Source organism: Mesoplodon mirus (assembly GCF_964341445.2).
Source record: "Mesoplodon mirus genome assembly, chromosome: 19".
NCBI classification, from domain to species: Eukaryota; Metazoa; Chordata; class Mammalia; order Artiodactyla; family Ziphiidae; genus Mesoplodon; species Mesoplodon mirus.
The window spans coordinates 17,957,090-17,976,705 of NC_138995.1; the positions used below are offsets into that span (position 1 = coordinate 17,957,090).

Genomic DNA, 19,616 nt, shown 5'->3' on the forward strand with positions numbered 1-19,616 from the left:
CATAGGGAGCTCTACTCAATACTCTGTAATGACTTATATGGGAAAAGAATCTAAAAAAGAATGGACATATGTGTATGTACAACTGATTCACTTTGTTGTACAGCAGAAACTAACACAACATTGTAAATCAACTATACTCCAATAAACATTAAAAAAAAAAAAACTCAAAATCACTTCCTGTGCCTCACTGCTAAAATATCCAAAGGTTTCTGATTAAGAATTCATGTTACAAGATGGCAAGAGGCACACATGTTCAATACAAATCTGCTTTAACTCCTATACAAATAGGAGAAAAATCAGTAGTGTCGAAATCACTATAAAATTACCTTCTAATGTTCCAAGATAGGAAGCAGAACAGTCAGGCAGAGAGAGGAAATAGCACTTCTCAAGACTCTTCTAGAATACTTGTGCCCTATCTACAATCAGACGGGGTTAACTGGGGACAGGGAGTGTCTGAAGAAAACCTCTCTGCTAACTAATCGTTTAGAGAATATTCTCTAACTAACTGTTGGAGAATAAGTGTTCAGGAAAATTGTGTGGGTTTTCAGATGCATTGTCCTAAACTCAATCTTCCTCCACTACAACATTCAGGATTAGGGAACAGTGTCTGTGGCACACCACTGACATGGCCTGCTCTACTCATGCCCCAGGTTGTACAGGAACTGCTCAAACAGGGACTATACTCACATCAGATATGGCAATGGACTGCACGTCAGCATTTGCGATGAGATGATTCTTTACAAGGGTCCCTGTAGCTGAGTCCCAGAACTGCACCTTCCCAGCAGAGTCCACACTTATGACGGTGCCATCGGACAGGAAGGCCACGCCCCATATGATACACTTCCGCTTAGACACACCCATATACTGCCTATCCACGAGCATCTTATGAATAGCGCTCCCTGAAAAAGAAAGCAAAGCCCACATGTGAATGGCACTTATTTCGCCTCAGTCTTCAGAAGCTGCCTGTGGTAGGCATCTTGTAAGTCAGCTGCCTGAGCACAGACCACAGAGCGCCAGTAAATAGTGGTTATGGTGAACTCAGTTTTGGAACACCAAAATGGTTCCCTGAAGAAGGAGGGCAGCGGTGGGGGGGTGCAGACAAAAGGAATTTTTGGTGGAGACGTGAAATGGAAACGAGACATTTGAGGCTTCACTGAAAAGCAGCCAACTGCACACACACATTACACTCTGCTCCCTTCCAAATCCCCCTGAGAAAGGGAGAGAAGACAATAGGGCCAAAATTTGGGGAACTGGAAAGCAGACACGGAGTAGTAACCGACTTAGTAGAGCCCTAAAACTAAGTCCCAAATCAGCAGTAGGAAAAGCCAAGAAACCACCTGATTTATACCATGGAATCCTCGGAAGACTCAGCAACTGGTGACTCCAGATAGTCTGGAAACAGAGGTGACGCATGGAACACAGATTAAGTGAAATGATATAATCTGTATTGAGAACACCAGCTTTCTTCTTAGAATGCTGATGGCTGGACTTGTTATCACCAGGCAGGAGAAGAAAAAACATCTCTGAGAAATATGACCAGCGTAAGAGAAGAGATCTAAAGAGCCTGTCTTGAGAGCATCCCCAAACTAACAGTCCAGCCAGACCATTCCTCAATGAAGCTCAGATGTGGTCAGCACCACTCGTGTGGTGATGAGAGGAACCTCTAGACACGGGAGGAAAGCCTCAATATGAAAGGCAGAGGCCCGACATACGACCAGAAAAAAATAAACAACAAGGTGGGAAAAAGCCAGGGTGAAGAACACTTCACAAATATTACTATGAATAGTCTTGGAGAAGAGTTAGTATACTGTATAATGAAACAAAAAAAGAATGCTGTAAAAAAGAACATTCAGGAAACAAAAAAGAACTCTGGAAATGAATGGCAGAAATGAGAACCTCGATAAAAGGACTGAAAGATAAAAATGACAAACTCTCCCAGGAAGCAGAGTAAGAAGTTAGAGATGAAAAATAACAAGGGGGGAAAAGAAAAAACGCAAGAAAGAAAATTAGAAGAGCCAACATTCCAGTAATAAAATTCCAGAAAGGAGAAAATGGAGAGAAACTCCTTGACAAAATAATTGTAAGAATTTTCCTCAGAAATGAAAAACATGGGTTTCTGGATTAAAGGAACCTACCAAGTTGTCCAATAAAATTGATGTTAACAGATCCACACAACAAGAAACATAATTATTACATTTCAGAACAGTAAAGATAAAGGGAAGATCTTAAAAGCTCCCAGGAAAAACCAACCACAAAAACCTACATAAAGGATCTACTCTCAGAAAGGCATCAGTGTCCATAACAATACTAGAAGCTGGACGACAGTGGAACCACGGCTTCAAAATTCTAAGGAAAAATAATTTCCAACCTAGAATTCTTTCCCAGAAACCCTTTCTCAGGATCCATCAAACAAAGTGATAAACTAAGAAAGTGAATGACTTGGCAACAGGGAACTCTACTGGAGAAAAAAGCAAAGGGGATCTCCAGAATGGTTGAAAAACCAGAGTTCAAGATCTCAGAGTTGTGCAGTAGGCCCAGAAACTGGCTCCACTAAGCTGGAGCAGGGCAGAAGGCTCTGGGAGAGAATCCTTCAAGGAGATAAAAGTGATAGAAAGCAAACCAGATGTGGGAATTCCCTGGCGATCCAGTGGTTAGGACTTGGCGCTTTCACTGCAGGGGCCCAGGTTCAATTCCTGGTGGGGGAACTAAGATCCCGCAAGCTGCGTAGTGTGGCCAAAAGAAACCAAAACAAACAAACAAAAAAAACCAGAAAAAAACCCCAGATGTAGCTGAACCTAAATCATACAACTGGAAGAATGTGGAGATGAATTAGTGATGTATGTGTATATATATATATATATATATATATATATATATATATATCAATCACACACACACACACACACACACACACACACACACACACACGAGAGAGAGGGACAGAGACGGACACTCAGCATTAACAAAAAGCATACAGGAAAGGAAAAGAAATTTACTATACAAGTTGTATCTATATAGTCTAAGAATAAAAACATCAACTGCTAATCTGAACAAAGTTAGAACATAACCATACTGGGAGGATCAGGAGGAAATATTGCTACATGTGGCAAAGGGCAGAGAAAGAGGGTTAAATAGTGGAAGTCAATAAATAATGGGCTAAAACTGAAAAAAATAAAATAAAGCATTTTAAGCATACTATGTATAGCATAAAGATAAATACCAAAAGAATTAGCTAAGAGTTGCAGGTGGCTGCCTTTGAGGAGTGGGAGAAGGGATATAGGGGGACTCCTGCTTTTTTGTAACAAGCCTTAAGGAATTCTTTGACTATAAGCATATATAACTGATAATAAAAAACTTGCTCAAGCACTAAGGAAAAAGAAAAAGGTGACATGCCTGCCCTGTGTTTCCTCTCATCTTAGCGGGGAGTACAGACACAGCCACCTAACAAGTTGAAGTCAGTCTCCTCACTGAAGGAATCCATCAGCCAACTCTCTAGGCCAAGGACAGAGGAAGCACGTTGTTCTCTATCTTTCTGATCTCAAGTCTCACCAACTATGTTACCAAGATCTTACGTTCCTCAAATACAGACACCCACTTTTACAAAGAACTGGTATATATAAATAGGTATTCTACTGATTGCTCATAGTAAATGTCTCACTGGTTGAGGGCAAATTTTAGTGTGAATTCTTATGATGAAAAATACTGTATTCCATTGAAGAACCAAGATTCCCCTAAAAGCAGCAGTAGTAATCCAAGAAAGAAGTGAGATTCATGGTGACATCTCAGAAGGTTCATGAAAGCATACGGTCACAAGCTTTTAGAAACCCAGAAATGTGACTCTGACAAACAAGACCCACACCCCCAATGAACTGAGAAAAACAGTCACCTGATTTGACATCAAACACACTAATGTAGTCTACGGAGCCAGCTGCAATGTGGGTACCAGTGGGATGCCAGCTGAGGCTCAGGATTCGACCTTGGGAGTTGTACAACAAAAGAGAAAGTGACATACGCATAAATATACAGCAAAGGGTAACTGAGTTCTCCTTCCACAAAGATCTACAGGGCTAGCGTTCTATAGTCTTAAAGTTCATCTACTGCACTCTTGCGAAGGACTGTTCTGTAACAGGTGAGAGACAACTTTGCCCTGGGACCCATGATGACATATTTGATACTTACTTTTAATAATGGATAAATGGTTGATGGGAGTGTAGATAAGCACAACCTTTTGAAGGTGATCTGGTAAGTAACCTACCAAAATTTAAATGTGCAAATTTGGCATGGTAGTTGCAGTGGGAATTTAACAAAAAAGAAATATTTACAGGAATGCCCAAGTGTGCATAAGAATGTTCATTACAGTACTGGCTATGGTAGTAAAAACAGAATTAGTATCCATCAATAGGGGTTTGGTTGAATAAATTATGGGACACCAGGAAATGAAATGCCATGCAGACTGGCATGACCGACACAGAAAGACGTCTGTGATACATCGAATGAAAAAATAAGCTGAAAAACAAGTGCAAGCACTCCTGTGAATGTATTTGTCTATCTGAATATACAAAAAAGTCTAGATTAGTTCCAAAATGTTGTCTAGAGAGTGAAATGAGACACGTACTTTCTCTTTCACACTTGGCTAAATGCATGAAATTTTTACCAAGCATTATATCACCTTTGTAATTAAAAAAAGAACACCTAGGAGACATTAAAAACAATACAGGGATCTGATTAGCAGAGGATAAATATTACTATTGGATACAGAGAACACATCAGACACTACTCTCTAGAAAAGGAGTCAGGGCGGGATAGGGAGGGTGGGAGGGAGACGCAAGAGGGAGGAGATAATATGGGGATATATGTATATGTATAGCTGATTCGCTTTGTTATGAAACAGAAACTAACACATCATTGTAAAGCAATTATACTCCAATAAAGATGTTAAAAAAAAAAAAAAGTGGATAATAGAAAAGGAGTCAGCAAACTCTGGCCCAAAGGCCAGATTGGGGTCACCACCTGTTTTTGTAAATGAAGTTTTACCAGAGCACAACCGTGAGCATTTGTTAAGTATTATCTAGGGCAACTGTGGTGCTATAATGACAAGAGTTGGCAGAGACTATGTGGCCTGCAAAGCCTACAATATTTACTAGCTGGTGTCTTCACAGAAATGGTTTGCCAGCCTCTGTTCTGGATGTCAGTGTCAGTCAGTCCAGGTGGAACAGGGGAAATTGTTTATAAAATTCCCCCAATCAACTTGAAAGTACTAGCAGAACTGAGAACCACAGCTCCTAAAGAAAAATCCGAGTTTTGAGACTTTATGCACGTTTGTTAAAACTTCACAAAAATAAGTGAGAACTAACAAACTGATTTACACAGAAACACTCGCTTTCCTACTTTGGATTGCTAGTTTCCTGTATTATTACTTAACCAGGCAATCACGGCTATGCTACACAACGGAGCAGACCTGAGCTAAGAATAGCATCGAGCACATACGCTGCACTCACAGAAAGTTAGCATATAGATAAGATATTACCTGGACCCATGGGGAAATATCCCATCCCCAGTGGCACAGAAATATAACTTCTTGTTAAGACTACTCACTGCCTCACCACAAATAACCCTTACTTTTCTGACGATCAAAATTTCTTTCAAACTGGATTTTGTCTGGGGTGATCTGAAATAGTTTCACAGATCCATCTTCACAGCCAACCTATTATGGAAAAGGGGGTAGAAAATAAAGAAAGCATTTTGTAGAACTAAATATATATATTTACAAATATATACATTTCCTCCTTCAAGCTAACAACTTGTTCTGAAAGAGAAAATAGTTTGTGAGAGGGAAAAAGTACTGGTAGCAAGAAACTGGTAGTGTGTTCCTGGCAGTCTTCAGTGTCCTAGCCAGAAAGCAGTCCAATTAGTGGCCCAATTTTCTGGTGGCATCTTTAGGATTCTCTATGTATAGTATCATGTCATCTGCAAACTGTGACAGTTTTACTTCTTCTTTTCCAATTTGTTCCTTTTATTTCTTTTTCTTCTCTGATTGCCGAGGCTAGGACTTGCAAAACTATGTTGAATAATAGTGGCAAGAGTGGACATCCTTGTCTTGTTCCTGATCTTAGAGGAAATGCTTTCAGTTTTTCACCATTGAGAATGATGTCTGCTGTGGGTTTGTCGTATATGGCCTTTATTATGTTGAGGTAGGTTCCCTCTATGCCCACTTTCTGGAGAGTTTTTATCACAAATGGGTGTTGAACTTTGTCAAAAGCTCTTTCTGCATCTATTAAGATGATCATATCATCATTTTTCTGCTTTAATTTGTTAATATGGTGTATCACATTGATTGATTTGCGTATATGGAAGAATCCTTGCATCCCTGGGATAAATCCCACTTGATCATGGTGTATGATCCTTTTAATGTGTTGTTGGATTCTGTTTCCTAGTATTTTGTTGAGGATTTTTGCGTCTATATTCATCAGTGATATCGGTCTGTAATTTTCTTTTTTTGTAGTATCTTTGTCTGGTTTTGGTTATCAGGGTGATGGTGGCCTCAAAGAATGAGTTTGGGAGTGTTCCTTCCTCTGCAATATTTTGGAAGAGTTTGAGAAGGATGGGTGTTAGCTCTTCTCTAAATGTCTGATAGAATTCACCTGTGAAGCCATCTGGTCCTGGACTTTTGTTCGTTGGAAGATTTTTAATCACAGTTTCAATTTCATTACTTGTGTTTGGTCTGTTCATATTTTGTATTTCTTCCTGGTTCAGTCTTGGAGATTATACCTTTCTAAGAATTTGTCCATTTCTTCCAGGTTGTCCATTTTATTGGCATAGAGTTGCGTGTAGTAGTCTCTTAGGATGCTTTGTATTTCTGCGGTGTCTGTTTTAACTTCTTTTTCATTTCTAATTTTATTGATTTGAGTTCTCTCCCTCTTTTTCTTGATGAGTCTGGCTAATGGTTTATCAATTTTGTTTATCTTCTCAAAGAACCAGCTTTTAGTTTTAGTTATCTTTGCTATTGTTTTCTTTGTTTCTATTTCATTTATTTCTGCTCTCATCTTTATGATTTCTTTCCTTCTGCTAACTTTGGGTTTTGTTTGTTCTTCTTTCTCTAGTTCCTTTAGGTGTAAGGTTAGATTATTTGAGATTTTTCTTGTTTCTTGAGGTAGGATTGTATAGCTATAAACTTCCCTCTTAGAACTGCTTTTGCTGCATCCCATAGGTTTTGGATCGCTGTGTTTTCATTGTCATTTGTATCTAGGTATTTTTTGATTTCCTCTTTGATTTCTTCAGTGATCTCTTGGTTATTTAGTAACGTATTGTTTAGCCTCCATGTGTCTGTGTTTTTTATGTCTTTTTCCCTGTAATTCATTTCTCATCTCATAGCGTTGTGGTCAGAAAAGATGCTTGATATGATTTCAAGTTTCTTAAATTTACTGAGGCTTGATCTGTGACCCAAGATGTGATCTATCCTGGAGAATGTTCCGTGTGCACTTGAAAAGAAAGTGTAATCTGCTGTTTTTGGATGGAATGTCCTATAAATATCAATGAAATCTATCTGGTCTATTGTGTCATTTAAAGCTTGTGTTTCCTTATTTATTTTCATTTTGGATGATCTGTCCATTGGTGTAAGTGAGGTGTTAAAGTCCCCCACTATTATTGTGTTACTGTCTTTTATAGCTGTTAGCAGTTGCCTTATGTATTGAGATACTCCTATGTTGGGTGCATATATATTTATAATTGTTATATCTTCTTCTTGGATTGATCCCTTGATCATTATGTAGTGTCCTTCCTTGTCTCTTGTAACATTCTTTATTTTAAGGTCTATTTTATCTGATATGAGTATTGCTACTCTGGCTTTCTTTTGATTTCCATTTGCATGGAATATCTTTTTCCATCCCCTCATTTTCAGTCTGAATGTGTCCCTAGGTCTGAAGTGGGTCTCTTGTAGACAGCATATATATGGGTCTTGTTTTTGTATCCATTCAGCAAGCCTGTGTCTTTTGGTTGGAGCATTTAATCCATTCACGTTGAAGGTAATTATCGATATGTATGTTCCTATGACCATTTTCTTAATTGTTTTGGGTTTGTTTTTGTAGGTCCTTTTCTTCTCTGTGTTTCCCACTTAGAGAAGTTCCTTTAGCGTTTGTTGTAGAGCTGGTTTGGTGGTGCTGAATTTTCTTAGCTTTTGCTTGTCTGTAAAGTTTTTGATTTCTCCATTGAATCTGATTGAGATCCTTGCCAGGTAGAGTAATCTTGCTTGTAGGTTCTTCCCTTTCATAACTTTAAGTATATCATGCCACTCCCTTCTGGCTTGTAGAGTTTCTGCTGAGAAATCAGCTGTTAACCTTATGGGAGTTCCCTTGTATGTTATTTATCGTTTTTCCCTTGCTGCTTTTAATAATTTTTCTTTGTCTTTAATTTTGGCAAATTTAATTACTATGTGTCTCAGCGTGTTTCTCCTTCGGTTTATCCTGTATGGGACTCTGCGCTTCCTGGACTTGGGTGGGTATTTCCTTTCCCATGTTAGGGAAGTTTTTGACTATAATCTCTTCAAATATTTTCTCTGGTCCTTTCTCTCTTCTCCTTCTGGGACCCCTATAATGCGAATGTTTTTGCGTTTAATGTTGTCCCAGAGGTCTCTTAGGCTGTCTTCATTTCTTTTCATTCTTTTTTCTTTATTCTGTTCCGCAGCAGTGAATTCCACCATTCTGTCTTCCAGGTCACTTATCCGTTCTTCTGCCTCAGTTATTCTGCTATTGATTCCTTCTAGTGTAGTTTTCATTTCAGTTATTGTATTGTTCATCTCTGTTTGTTTGTTCTTTAATTCTTCTAGGTCTTTGTTAAACATTTCTTGCATCTTCTCGATCTTTGCCTCCATTCTTTTTCCGAGGTCCTGGATCATCTTCACTATCATTATTTTGAATTCTTTTTCTGGAAGGTTGCCTATCTCCACTTCATTTAGTTGTTTTTCTTGGGTTTTATCTTGTTGCTTCATCTGGGACATAGCCCTCTGCCTTTTCATCTTGCCTCTTTCTGTGAATGTGGTTTTTGTTCCACAGGCTGCAGGTTGTAGTTCTTCTCGCTCCTGCTGTCTGCTCTCTCGGGGGGTAAGTCTTAAGTCTGTGCTCAAAATTTTTTTGAGAAACACTGGAAAAACATGGTTCCACAAGTTGACTTGTAGAAGGACCTATCAGAAGTTTTGATATACTAACTTGTGTTGTGAATCTACAGGAGGATTTATTACGCCGTATTTCTGAAACAAAATTTACCGTAAAACACAAGGTACAACAAAACAAAAAACAGTTTCTACATCTCCCAATTCCAAAGAACACAGTTTGGGAAATTCTAAACCAAACTGAAACCTCTGGTTTCATAAATGAATCAACGAGGTCCAAAGTAGCAGCAGAAAGAGTGCCAAAGGACAAGAGATTTTTAAATCCCCAATAAGAACCCCAATCTTGTATCTTGTATTGGAATCCAAATACAATTGCTTGCTTGGTTGCTGGAATCCAGCTCAGACTGGAGTTGCTACATGCTATAATACAATTTCACCTTCCTATGAACATAGGGAAGCAAGTTTAAGTGGGCACAAGAGAAATCTTGGTTTGAATTACCAATAGTTGCTTACTGACCAAAAGTTGAGAGCCATTGGGGCTGGCAGCCATGCTCCAAATGGGTCCTCCAAAGGCATCCATAGCATACTTGATGTTTAACGCCTGCAAATCATACTCAATAATCTCTCCATTGAGTCCAGCACTAAACAGTCGCTGTCCATTTGCCCAGCACAGAGCTTCTGTAGCCCGAGACTCATGACCTGGGAAAAACTACAGAAACACCATAACTTTTCAACCCACCACGAATTCATCAGCTACTAGCACTGAGTGGTTACACGCAAAAAGGTGAAAATCAAAATGCCTCTCTAGAAATAACTAGTGTGGGTTTTACACTATCTGAAGATCATGTTACTGCTATTTTCATTTTTTTCAGGTTCACATTTTAGTTACTTATACAATTGGTTTTGTTTCTTTTACTAGGACTTATTCTGCAAAACCTTTTCAGACAATAAAGTTTCAGACAATCCAGTTTGTATCTGATGTATCTAATTTTTAAAAATCATCGCAATTACCTTGATTGATTTCAAAAGGTGTACACATGTCAAAAGTTACCAATACATACACTTTGAATACGTGTTGCTTATTGTGTCAATTTCACCAATTAAAAGCTGTTTAAAAAATTAAAATAAACAAAGGCAGCTCACTCCAGCTTTTCATCAAGTCTCAGATTTCTAAGTGTTTTCTTAGCACTCAAAAAGCATTCATACTATCAAGGAATTTTATTCTTTTTTTTTTTTTTTTTTGCAGTACGCGGGCTTCTCACTGCTCTGGCCTCTCCCATTGCGGAGCACAGGCTCCGGACACGCAGGCTCAGCGGCCATGGCTCACGGGCCCAGCCACTCCGCGGCATGTGGGATCTTCCCGGACCGGGGCATGAACCCATGTCCCCTGCATCGGCAGGCGGACTCTCAACCACTGCGCCACCAGGGAAGCCCAGGAATTTTATTCTTTTTTTTTAGGAATTTTATTCTTATATCTGCTTGATAAAAAAGGGAATGAGGAGGTATAATTTTTCCTATCTGAACTTGAAAAGGCAAAATATTCATTAATTAAGTGGCTTGCCCAAAGGGCCAAAGTCAACGACATGAAGACAATGTGGGTCTCCTTACTCCTAGGCACTACTCTTCACTCTCAGAGATACAATGTTTTCTTGTTCTGAGAGTGATCACCAGAGCTAAGCAATCTTCAATAGAAGGGAAGGGAACATGGAGAAAGTGGAAGACTAGACTGAATTAATTGTTCAAAAAAAAAAAAAAAAAACAACAGATGGGAGAGGAAAATAAGAGGTACTAGGTAAAGACGAGTTGACTTATTCATTCAACATGTATTAACTAAGCAGTGTCTTTGTACTAGGCACTTGCTAAATGTTGGGAATACAGCCATGAATATCACTGACAAGGTCCTTGTTTTCATAAAATTTGAAGTTCAGCAAGGAAGAAGACATTAAACAAATACATATGAACTATTATAAAATTACAATTATCATAAATGACAAGAAAAATCACAGGATGCGGGCTTCCCTGGTGGCACAGTGATTGCGAGTCCGCCTGCCAATGCAGGGGACACGGGTTCGTGCCCCGGTCCGGGAAGATCCCACATGCCGCGGAGCGGCTGGGCCTGTGAGCCATGGCCACTGAGCCTGCGCATCCGGAGCCTGTGCTCCACAACAGGAGAGGCCACAACAGTGAGAGGCCGCATACCGAAAAAAAAAAAAAAAAAAAAAAAAATCACAGGATGCAACAAGCATGTACCACAGCACGTTTTTCATTCTATGGAATGTGACTCATTTGTGGTAACCAGCAATTTCTTAACTCCTATTAGAGCTTCAGGGATCAGCTCAGTAAGTCAGCTCTTTCCAGGAATCCTAAACCCACCTCATCAGAGAAGGCACCTCTCCACTAAGATTCTATGCCTCTGCTTAGGTCTATCATAAAATTTGCCACACTGTTTGGAAACTGTATACTCGTCTTTCCCGCACTGGATTTTGAACTCCTTGAAGGTAGGTCCTCTGACATTCATCTTAATGCCTAATACTTGCCACTCAGTCATTTAGAAACATTTACAGAGTGCCTAAATTCCAAGTACTAAGCTGCTGGGCACTGCATTCATTCATTTTTCCTTCTATTCATCTATATCATGGTGCCTAGGGCATGTAAGGCACTCAGTAAATGTGAACTGAATTATTTTGTTGCACTTGAAATCAGTAATCACTGCCTTTGAAAAATATGCTGCTGTAACAGCCCTTTGCATACACCCAAATGGTACTTTACCTAATTTAAAATCTTTATTTCCAAATATAAGGCATATAAATCTACCTTCTCTCAGACAGATGAACTTAGGAATCCATCTTCCTGATATCACATCACCAAAATGTTTGATATTAAAATGTCTCATCATTTTTTCTGAATTGACAATGAAATGGGTGCTGACACTTATAGCAGGAAATGCCACTTTACCAAAGTTACAATGGTGCAGAGACTGATATGAAGCAGTGGTCTTGACAATTTCCCTTCTTATTGTTGCCCAACAGATCTAGCAAACCTTAGTTTCCAAATGACAGTGAGCACCACAATTCCTAGGTAGGATCTTTCTAACCAACATCACACAGAACAAAACTCTAAGCGCATCGTTCAGACAAGAGGTTGCATATTTGTTATGTGGTTCTAAACAACTCCGGAGAGAGTGGGGGACAGTTACTTTCTTTTGATCTCTTTGAATACAAAAAACATAGATTTGGCAGAATTGAACTTCAGAAAAAAATTAACATCAAAAACACCAAATCAGGCTCCCAAATGACTTACTTTCTCCTGAAAGTAGTTTGCTGACAAATTATAAATTTCCACAGTGCCATCTGTTCGTGAGACAGCCAATCTGTTTGACTGGTTATTGTAAGCCACACAGCGGATCCCTGATGGAACATAATTAAAGAAACGTACTCGATGGACCTTAAATTCACCCATTCCTAGGGGGGCAAGAAAAGAATCATTGTTAAACAGCAGTATGTCACACCTCATGTTTCTTACTACCACTATTCTAGGTGGAAGACTCCAACTATATCTCATCGAGGTTCATTTCTTTTTTTTTCACTTTTTTTTTTTTGTAGGGGGCCACGCCGGGCAGAATGTGGGGTCTTAGTTCCCCAACCAGGGATGGAACCCGAGCCCCCTGCATTGGAAGTGCCGCTTCTTAACCACTGGACCGCCAGGGAAGTCCGACGGAGGTTCATTTCTAAATTTCCAACTAATGATGCTTTCATGGCCCATAAAGAATCTATCAAACAGTCTCCAGAAGCTCAGGATTCTTTAGCAACAAAATTAAAAGATCAACACATACAGCATCACCCAGACTGCCAGCAATCCTGACAACTGCCTGAAGGAAGTGGTCCAGAAAAAGAGGGGTGAGAATTTAAAACGTGATCTTAGAGCAGAAGACTGAATATAACCTCATTCTCTAACTGGGAGTGAGCACTTGAACGGAGTCACATGGAGCTGACCGGATGTATTAGACGCAGAACTAAGGTCTCCTTTGTATTTTGTGTGTGAGGTTTCTGGGGGTGGGGGTGGTGAAGAGGAGGATAAATACCACGACCACTCTAAAGAAGCAAGAAATGTGGATAGTCTAAAGGAGTATCTCAAAGTCAGGTCCGCAGAACTCCTGTATCAAAATCACCTCGAAAAATGGTTTTTAAAAATGCAGGATTCCGGGTCCTATTCCACAGTTCCAGAATTCCAATCTTTTGGGGCGGGGGTAGGGCTAGCAATCTGCATTTTGGCAAACACCTCTATCTCTAGTGCATGCTAAGTTTGCAAATCACACACTCAACTACGGTACTGACGGTGGGGCTGATGGGGCAGGAAGAACCGAGAGCGTCTCAAGGGGAGGAACCACAGGACTGGTCGGCATCTGTCAACTACTCCCTCTACCTGCCGCACCGTCGCCGCCAATATACGCACTCTGCTCTGGGTCGCCCCTTACTCGTCTCCTTTCAAGGTGAGGAACCCGCCTGCAGAGCAGGCGCGTTCGGCCGGGCCGGGCTAAGAGTGCGTCCAAGGCGCGCGCGAGGGCTTCACCGCCCCTTCCCTCTCCGGGGATCTCTGGAGTAGCCCCCACCGGCCCCGGCACAAGAGAATCGGCGAGCTCCGCCGGGCGCCGACCTGTAGCAGGCCTCACCCGCTCGAACTGCCCCCACCCCGTCCCATCCCCGCTCCCCACGCCCCTTCCCCAACTCACCAGCGGATGGGCTAGCCACTCTCGGAGCTCGCCTCTCTCCGCCCCGGCCCCACGTGCGCGCGCGCTCGCGTGCTCTGCCCCGGAAGTGCTCGCGCCGCAAGGCCGGAAGTGCGCAGGCAGTGCTCGCGGCGGCGGCGACGGCGGCGGGAGGTTCGGTTGTCGCCCGTTGGCCGCGCGGCGCCGCGCTCGGCGGCCGCCATTGCAGGTCAGGCCGCGGGCAGGGAGCGCGGGAGGCCGCGGGGAGCGAGGGCCGAGCCGGGAATGGGGGCGAGGGTGCGAGGGAGCGGGAAGCTAGGGAGCTGGGGCCGGGCGGGGCACGCGGCTCGAGAAGAAGAATGGCGAGCCGAGGGGCGGGGAGTGGGGGAGCGGCGGGCGGGGGAGGGGAAGCCGGGAAGGGGGAGGGGAGCGGGGAGGGCCGTGCAGAGGTGGGGGGCGACCCAGAGGGGCCCCCTGGTAGGAGGGCCGGGAATTGTGGAGAAGGGAGCAATGTGGAGTCGGAAGGCGGAGGGAAGGAAGGGAGCGAGCAGGGCGGAGCGGGAGAAGGGCGGAAAGAGTGGCCGAGCGCGGGCGGAGGACGGAGAAGGGGGCGGCGCGGGCCGGAACCTCGAGGTATGTGCGGAAAGGGGTTCTTCCCTGGGTGGGGAGGGAACCCAGCACGGGATGCTTGCGAGAGTGGGGTAGAACTGGAACCCAGGAAGTAGCGGGAACATCAGAAAGGGGATTTAGCGGGGGACTGTGAGGTTCTTTCGAGGGGACATTTTAAGTCGTGGGGGAGAGGCTGCTGGGAGCGGTAATTGGGAGGGTAGTTGGAAGGAAGAGACAGTCTGGAGAGTGATCCAGCTTCATTTGTGGGCGGAGTGAGAGACGAGAGAAGAGTGGGGTGGAGTCGGGTCCTGGAGGAGATAAGTACTTAAGAATTGAGGGGGGGAAATAGGGAACGATTTGGAAAATGAGGGTGGTAGAGGGATAACGTTTAAAGAGTAATCTTTGGGAGGAGGGAGAACGGTTTGGAAAGAGTATTCCGGGGGTTGGGAGGTGGAGGAAGGCAGTTTAAAGAGTAGTTTCCTTGGGAGGTAGGAGAAAGGGTTAAACAGCTTGGAAAGCGGTCCTAGAGATAGTCTGGGGGTAATTTGTGGAGGGGGGGGAGAGGGGAAGCGGATGGAGAAGTCCCAGAAAGTGGGCGGGGCTAGAAATAGGAAGTGTTTGTAGCTGAAATTGAAGGGAGGGGAGGGGGTCGGGGAGAGGGTGGAGAAGATGGGGCTGGTGGGAGGGGAATCCAGTACAGAGGGAGACCTCAAGTAGAGCTATAAAGGAAGGGGCTTTGGGGAAGATAGGGTGCCACAGCAGTAGGAGGAGGAAGGGTAGAAGGGGCCGCAGAGTAGCAGAAGATGGAGAAAACTGGAGTAACTCAGATCGACTGAAGCCATCTTTTCTACTCATTGTCTACAAATACCAGTAATTGATTCCCTCCATCATGGGAATCTTAAAATGTGATGGGAAAGTACCACATGTATGCATAGTGTCCACACACGTTTTTGAACCCACTCTTCACTAATGAAAAGTTTGGAAGCATTCAGTTCCACCTACTCTCCATGGCCCCTTTTTGGAGGAGAGCAAGCTTCTCATTTAGAAACTGGATTTTAGCACTTAATGACATAACATAAGCCTGTCAAGAGACAAGATATGCCCTTTGAAACTTAGACTCTCCTCATCAGTCACAAAATCACAACACTGCTAATAAAAATAATGTATTGAGTTGTATATAAAAGTTCCTGAATTGTTCATTTAATGGAAAGACACACAGAGAAATAGTTATCATGCTTAGAGGTAAAAAACGTTCCAGAACTTAATCCCTGAAGCAGTTTGGTGAACCCTGACTGCCATATTTGAATTGTTCTCCCATTGTGTAAGCTTGATTTTATTCTGATAACATGCTGCTTTTATAGGATGTTTTAGTCCACTATAAACATTAAAATAAGTACACAGAGTAGTATAAAGTCATTCTATTGGACATGTACTAAGAAAATGCCATGTTCCTCTAGGTAATCAATAGCTTGACCCTAAAGGTTTACCCTGTTAGGCACTGTGCTGAGGACTTTACATTCAAAACTTCATTTAATGCTCACAGCCACCCTTTGAGATGGGTTCTCTTTTATGCTCAGTTTATTGGTGGAGAAACTGCAACATGAGATTAAATTACCCCCTGTCATATGCAGGCTAGATAAATGGCAGAATCAGAATCTAGGTCTGATTCAGTTCTCACTGAATCCCTAAACACAAAGAGTTTCTGGGACCGAATAAGAACTCAATAAATGCTAATTGTTGGCCCAGCAATTTGCAAACATTTTGTGTCATGTATTTAATTTTTTTAAATAAAAATGAATTTTTTAAAATTAAGAATTGTAAAGTTAAAGCCTCTATTCCGTTTAAAAAGCAACAAAAAAAGAAAAGATGAAAGGGCCAGTGTATTACAGCTAAACATTGTTTAGCTGTCAAAATTTAGTTATGTGTAGTTAGGTTAAACCATTGAGTCAAAGTCCCTATTTCAGTGAAAGCTGCATATTCTGTTTAATACGATACATACCATGCTTTCTTCTGCTACATTTTATTTTGGGGGCAGTTACCATCATGAGGATCAATGCTCATGATGTTCTCTGTAAGACCTTAGTAATATTAACAATTTAACAACTCTGAAACCAATGGATAAGAAATTTTGTAGGAGGTTAGATGAATCAGTGACAAAGAATGTGCTCTGTTCTTTTGACTTATTTTGCCTTATGCAGGCAGGAAACAGGTTTAGGCTGTAGTTTTGAATCCTGGAGGTAACCTTGAGTACATCTCTAGGGATTTCAGAAACCTAAATCTCGTCAGTTGGATATGATGAAAAGCAGGCTCCTTTGTTTTGAGCTGCCTGCCCAACATGTCATAGTTACTTCGGTGGCGAGATATAACATCTTCATAGGTGGTTTATTTGCCATCTTGTGGGAGATGTTACGAGAAAGGCTAATGTTTGTAAAGCAAGTTCTTATACTGATGTCCTGCATGAGAAGGGGCTGTGTGAGAGGACTGCAGGACCGGCCGGATTGTGGAGGAGTTAGAATTCACATTCCCTGTCTACCACTTACTAGCTGTTCCACCAGTTACTTAACCTTTAGCTTCTCTAAGTCTGTTTCCTCACTGTAAAATGGGAGTGATAGTACCTGTATCATAGGATTGTTTTCAAGATGAAAAGAGAGAATCCAGATAAATGTTCAAAAAGGTTTAGCTATGTGAGAAATGAAGCTTTTTGTATTACAAAGATAATGCTCTGCCTGAACTTTTCTTCCTAATTAAGAAATTGTGGTGGCACTTTGATTTTTCAGGTTTTTAATGACTTTCAAAATGACAGTTAAATAAGATGTATCCCAGATTTGGTCTGATTTCAGACCTTTTGAGTTGATTAGGGTTCCCAATGTGAGTCTTGGTTGATTCTGAGAATGTGGGTTTCTTTGCTGTTCTGTGGTTTGTTCAGGGGTCTTGAAGTCATCTGGACCACTGTCTTGAGAAACAACAGTGTCTTGACTTTACTCAGGATCTCCAAAGTAACTCGAGGTCTCAAGACCGGGGATGATCTGGGGCAACCTCAGATATTTCTAGAAATACCTTAATATTTCTAGAAATCTTGAAGCCCCCCACAAAGGCATTTTTTTTCTTTAAGGGAAAAAAATAGTTAAAACATACAAAGTGTTTAAAAAGTTTCGTTTACATAGCTAAAGTCATTTGACTAAGTTAGGAGTATAGAACTTATGCGTTTAGTTTGTTTAGCTATGTAAAGGCCCCCAAAAATTGAGAAGTAAAACATTTCCCCCATGGGATATTTTAAGGTGCTAAAGTAGAATTTTAAAATTCACAAAAGGGATGCCTTCCCCTACATCACTTACTAACTTGGTAAATACCCCCTCGTGTACATAGGGGAGGGGTAGGGAGTCAAAATAATTCATTGCAGGGGAAAGGTGTTTGGATGGTTTTTTCCACACCTTCCTATCTCTCCAAGTCTCCAAGTCTGTACTGTAGTTGTGACCTGTGAGACTCCACTCTGAAATATATTGAATTTAAACATCTTTTTGAAAAGTGGCATCAGTTCTTCCTGGCTGTACAGGAACTTGGAATTATTATTCTTCAACAAAGACCAGTTAGTTGGTCCTAGCTAAATCTGGGATTAAACTCAAGGCTGTTGAGAGTGAGGTGCTGGGCATCTCTTCCAGTGACTCCTTTTAGTGTCATGATTTGATATGGTGCATTCATGAGACCGTGCCTTCAGATGTTGCTCTTGATAAAGCTGCAGTTTCTACACAAGCAATACCTTAGAACAAGCACTTAGAAATTGCTCTGCTTATTTTTAAATGTTGGAATGAGTTGAGACTGAAGACTTAGAAATCTTTGTTACACGGAAAGTTTTCATTATAATGTTACTTGTTATTACTAATAGGATTGACTTGTATTATACTTCTTCACCTCCTTGTTTTCCTACTAACTTTTTCTGCCTGCTTTCAAGGGGATGAGGACAGATTGGGCTGCATGTTCTCATTTATCTTTTTTTTTTTAAAGAAAATGTTGGGGTAGGAGTTTATTTTTGCTGTATTGGGGGGGCTTTCTCTAGTTGTGGCAAGCGGGGGCCACTCTTCATCGAGGTGCGCGGGCCTCTCACTATCGCAGCCTCTCTTGTTGCGGAGCACAGGCTCCAGACACGCAGGCTCAGTAGTTGTGGCTCATGGGCCCAGTTGCTCCGCAGCATGTGGGATCCTCCCAGACCAGGGCTCAAACCCGTGCCCCCCACATTAGCAGGCAGGCTCCCAACCACTGCGCCACCAGGGAAGCCCCTCATTATCTTTTTTAGTCATCTCCACACTAAGTGAAATACATATTCCCTGTCACCTCCATCAGGTGTGTTATCAGTGACGTACTCAGGTATACATACCTACTCTTGAGAGTAGTTCCCTAGAGCAAGGAGCAAGAAGAAGAAGAATCTGATTCAGCCAATGGGATATTTTAAGGTGCTAAAGTAGAATTTTAAAATTCACAAAAGGGATGCCTTCCCCTACATCACTTACTAACTTGGTAAATACACCCTCGTGTACATAAGTATAGCCACATCAGTCCACAGGTTCCTGTGAGCTAGAGTCTTGTAAGCTGGGTGTGAACTTCATTTGTATTCACATCTCTGGCATCTCATTAGGTCTAGCACAAGTTTTTAGGCCACAGAATTCTTATTTTTACAAGAATTGCTAGATGTCTGCCAGTATCAATGGGTGTACTCAGGCAGGGCTTCCTACGTAAGTGGATAGAGAGCTGTGTGTGCTCATTGAAGCATGGCGACAAGTAGGGAGGTGCAGCTACTCTGACCTAGCTACCAGGCATCTGTTTTCCTTTATTCACTTAGGCCACCGTTTTTTCTGTTATTTTGTTTTTGTTTTTTGGCCGCGCCACGCAGCTGGCGGTATCTTAGTTCCGTGACCAGGGATTGTACCCAGGCCCACGGCAGTGAAAGCACTGAGTACCAACTACTGGACCACCAGGGAATTCCCTTTAGGCTACTGTTTTGAATTCCTGTTCTGATAGGAGACTGTCGAGGAAATGGGGAACGCACTGAAAATATTTCTACATCCCCTTTACCTAAACAGTCTGCACATTCCTATCTCAAACACGTGGTCAGAGGTCTTAAAGATTAATCTCCTTCCCTGCCATGATTTTCCTAAAATTTGTATCTGTGTGAACACCCTATTGCTTCTGTGAAACCACCTGTAT

General features: G+C 41.9%; 1 protein-coding gene across 2 annotated transcripts in view; it reads right to left on the reverse strand.

Moving 5' to 3' along the window:
* The window catches only part of UTP4 (UTP4 small subunit processome component), a 32,012-nt gene extending 18,056 nt beyond the window's left edge, over nt 1-13,956 (reverse strand). Inside the window, exons 1-6 of one of the 2 annotated variants that reach the window (XM_082607001.1) lie at nt 13,833-13,956; nt 12,404-12,564; nt 9,621-9,812; nt 5,620-5,704; nt 3,887-3,976; nt 688-899 (exon numbers count right to left, since the gene is read on the reverse strand). In XM_082607001.1, coding sequence (XP_082463127.1) covers nt 688-899; nt 3,887-3,976; nt 5,620-5,704; nt 9,621-9,812; nt 12,404-12,562 — 738 coding nt within the window. In that variant the 5' untranslated portion in view covers nt 12,563-12,564; nt 13,833-13,956. Of the gene's footprint in view, nt 1-687; nt 900-3,886; nt 3,977-5,619; nt 5,705-9,620; nt 9,813-12,403; nt 12,565-13,555; nt 13,765-13,832 lie in introns of those variants that run through there. The other variant, XM_082607000.1, reaches the window with a different exon arrangement.
* Between the last annotated feature and the right edge of the window lie 5,660 nt (nt 13,957-19,616).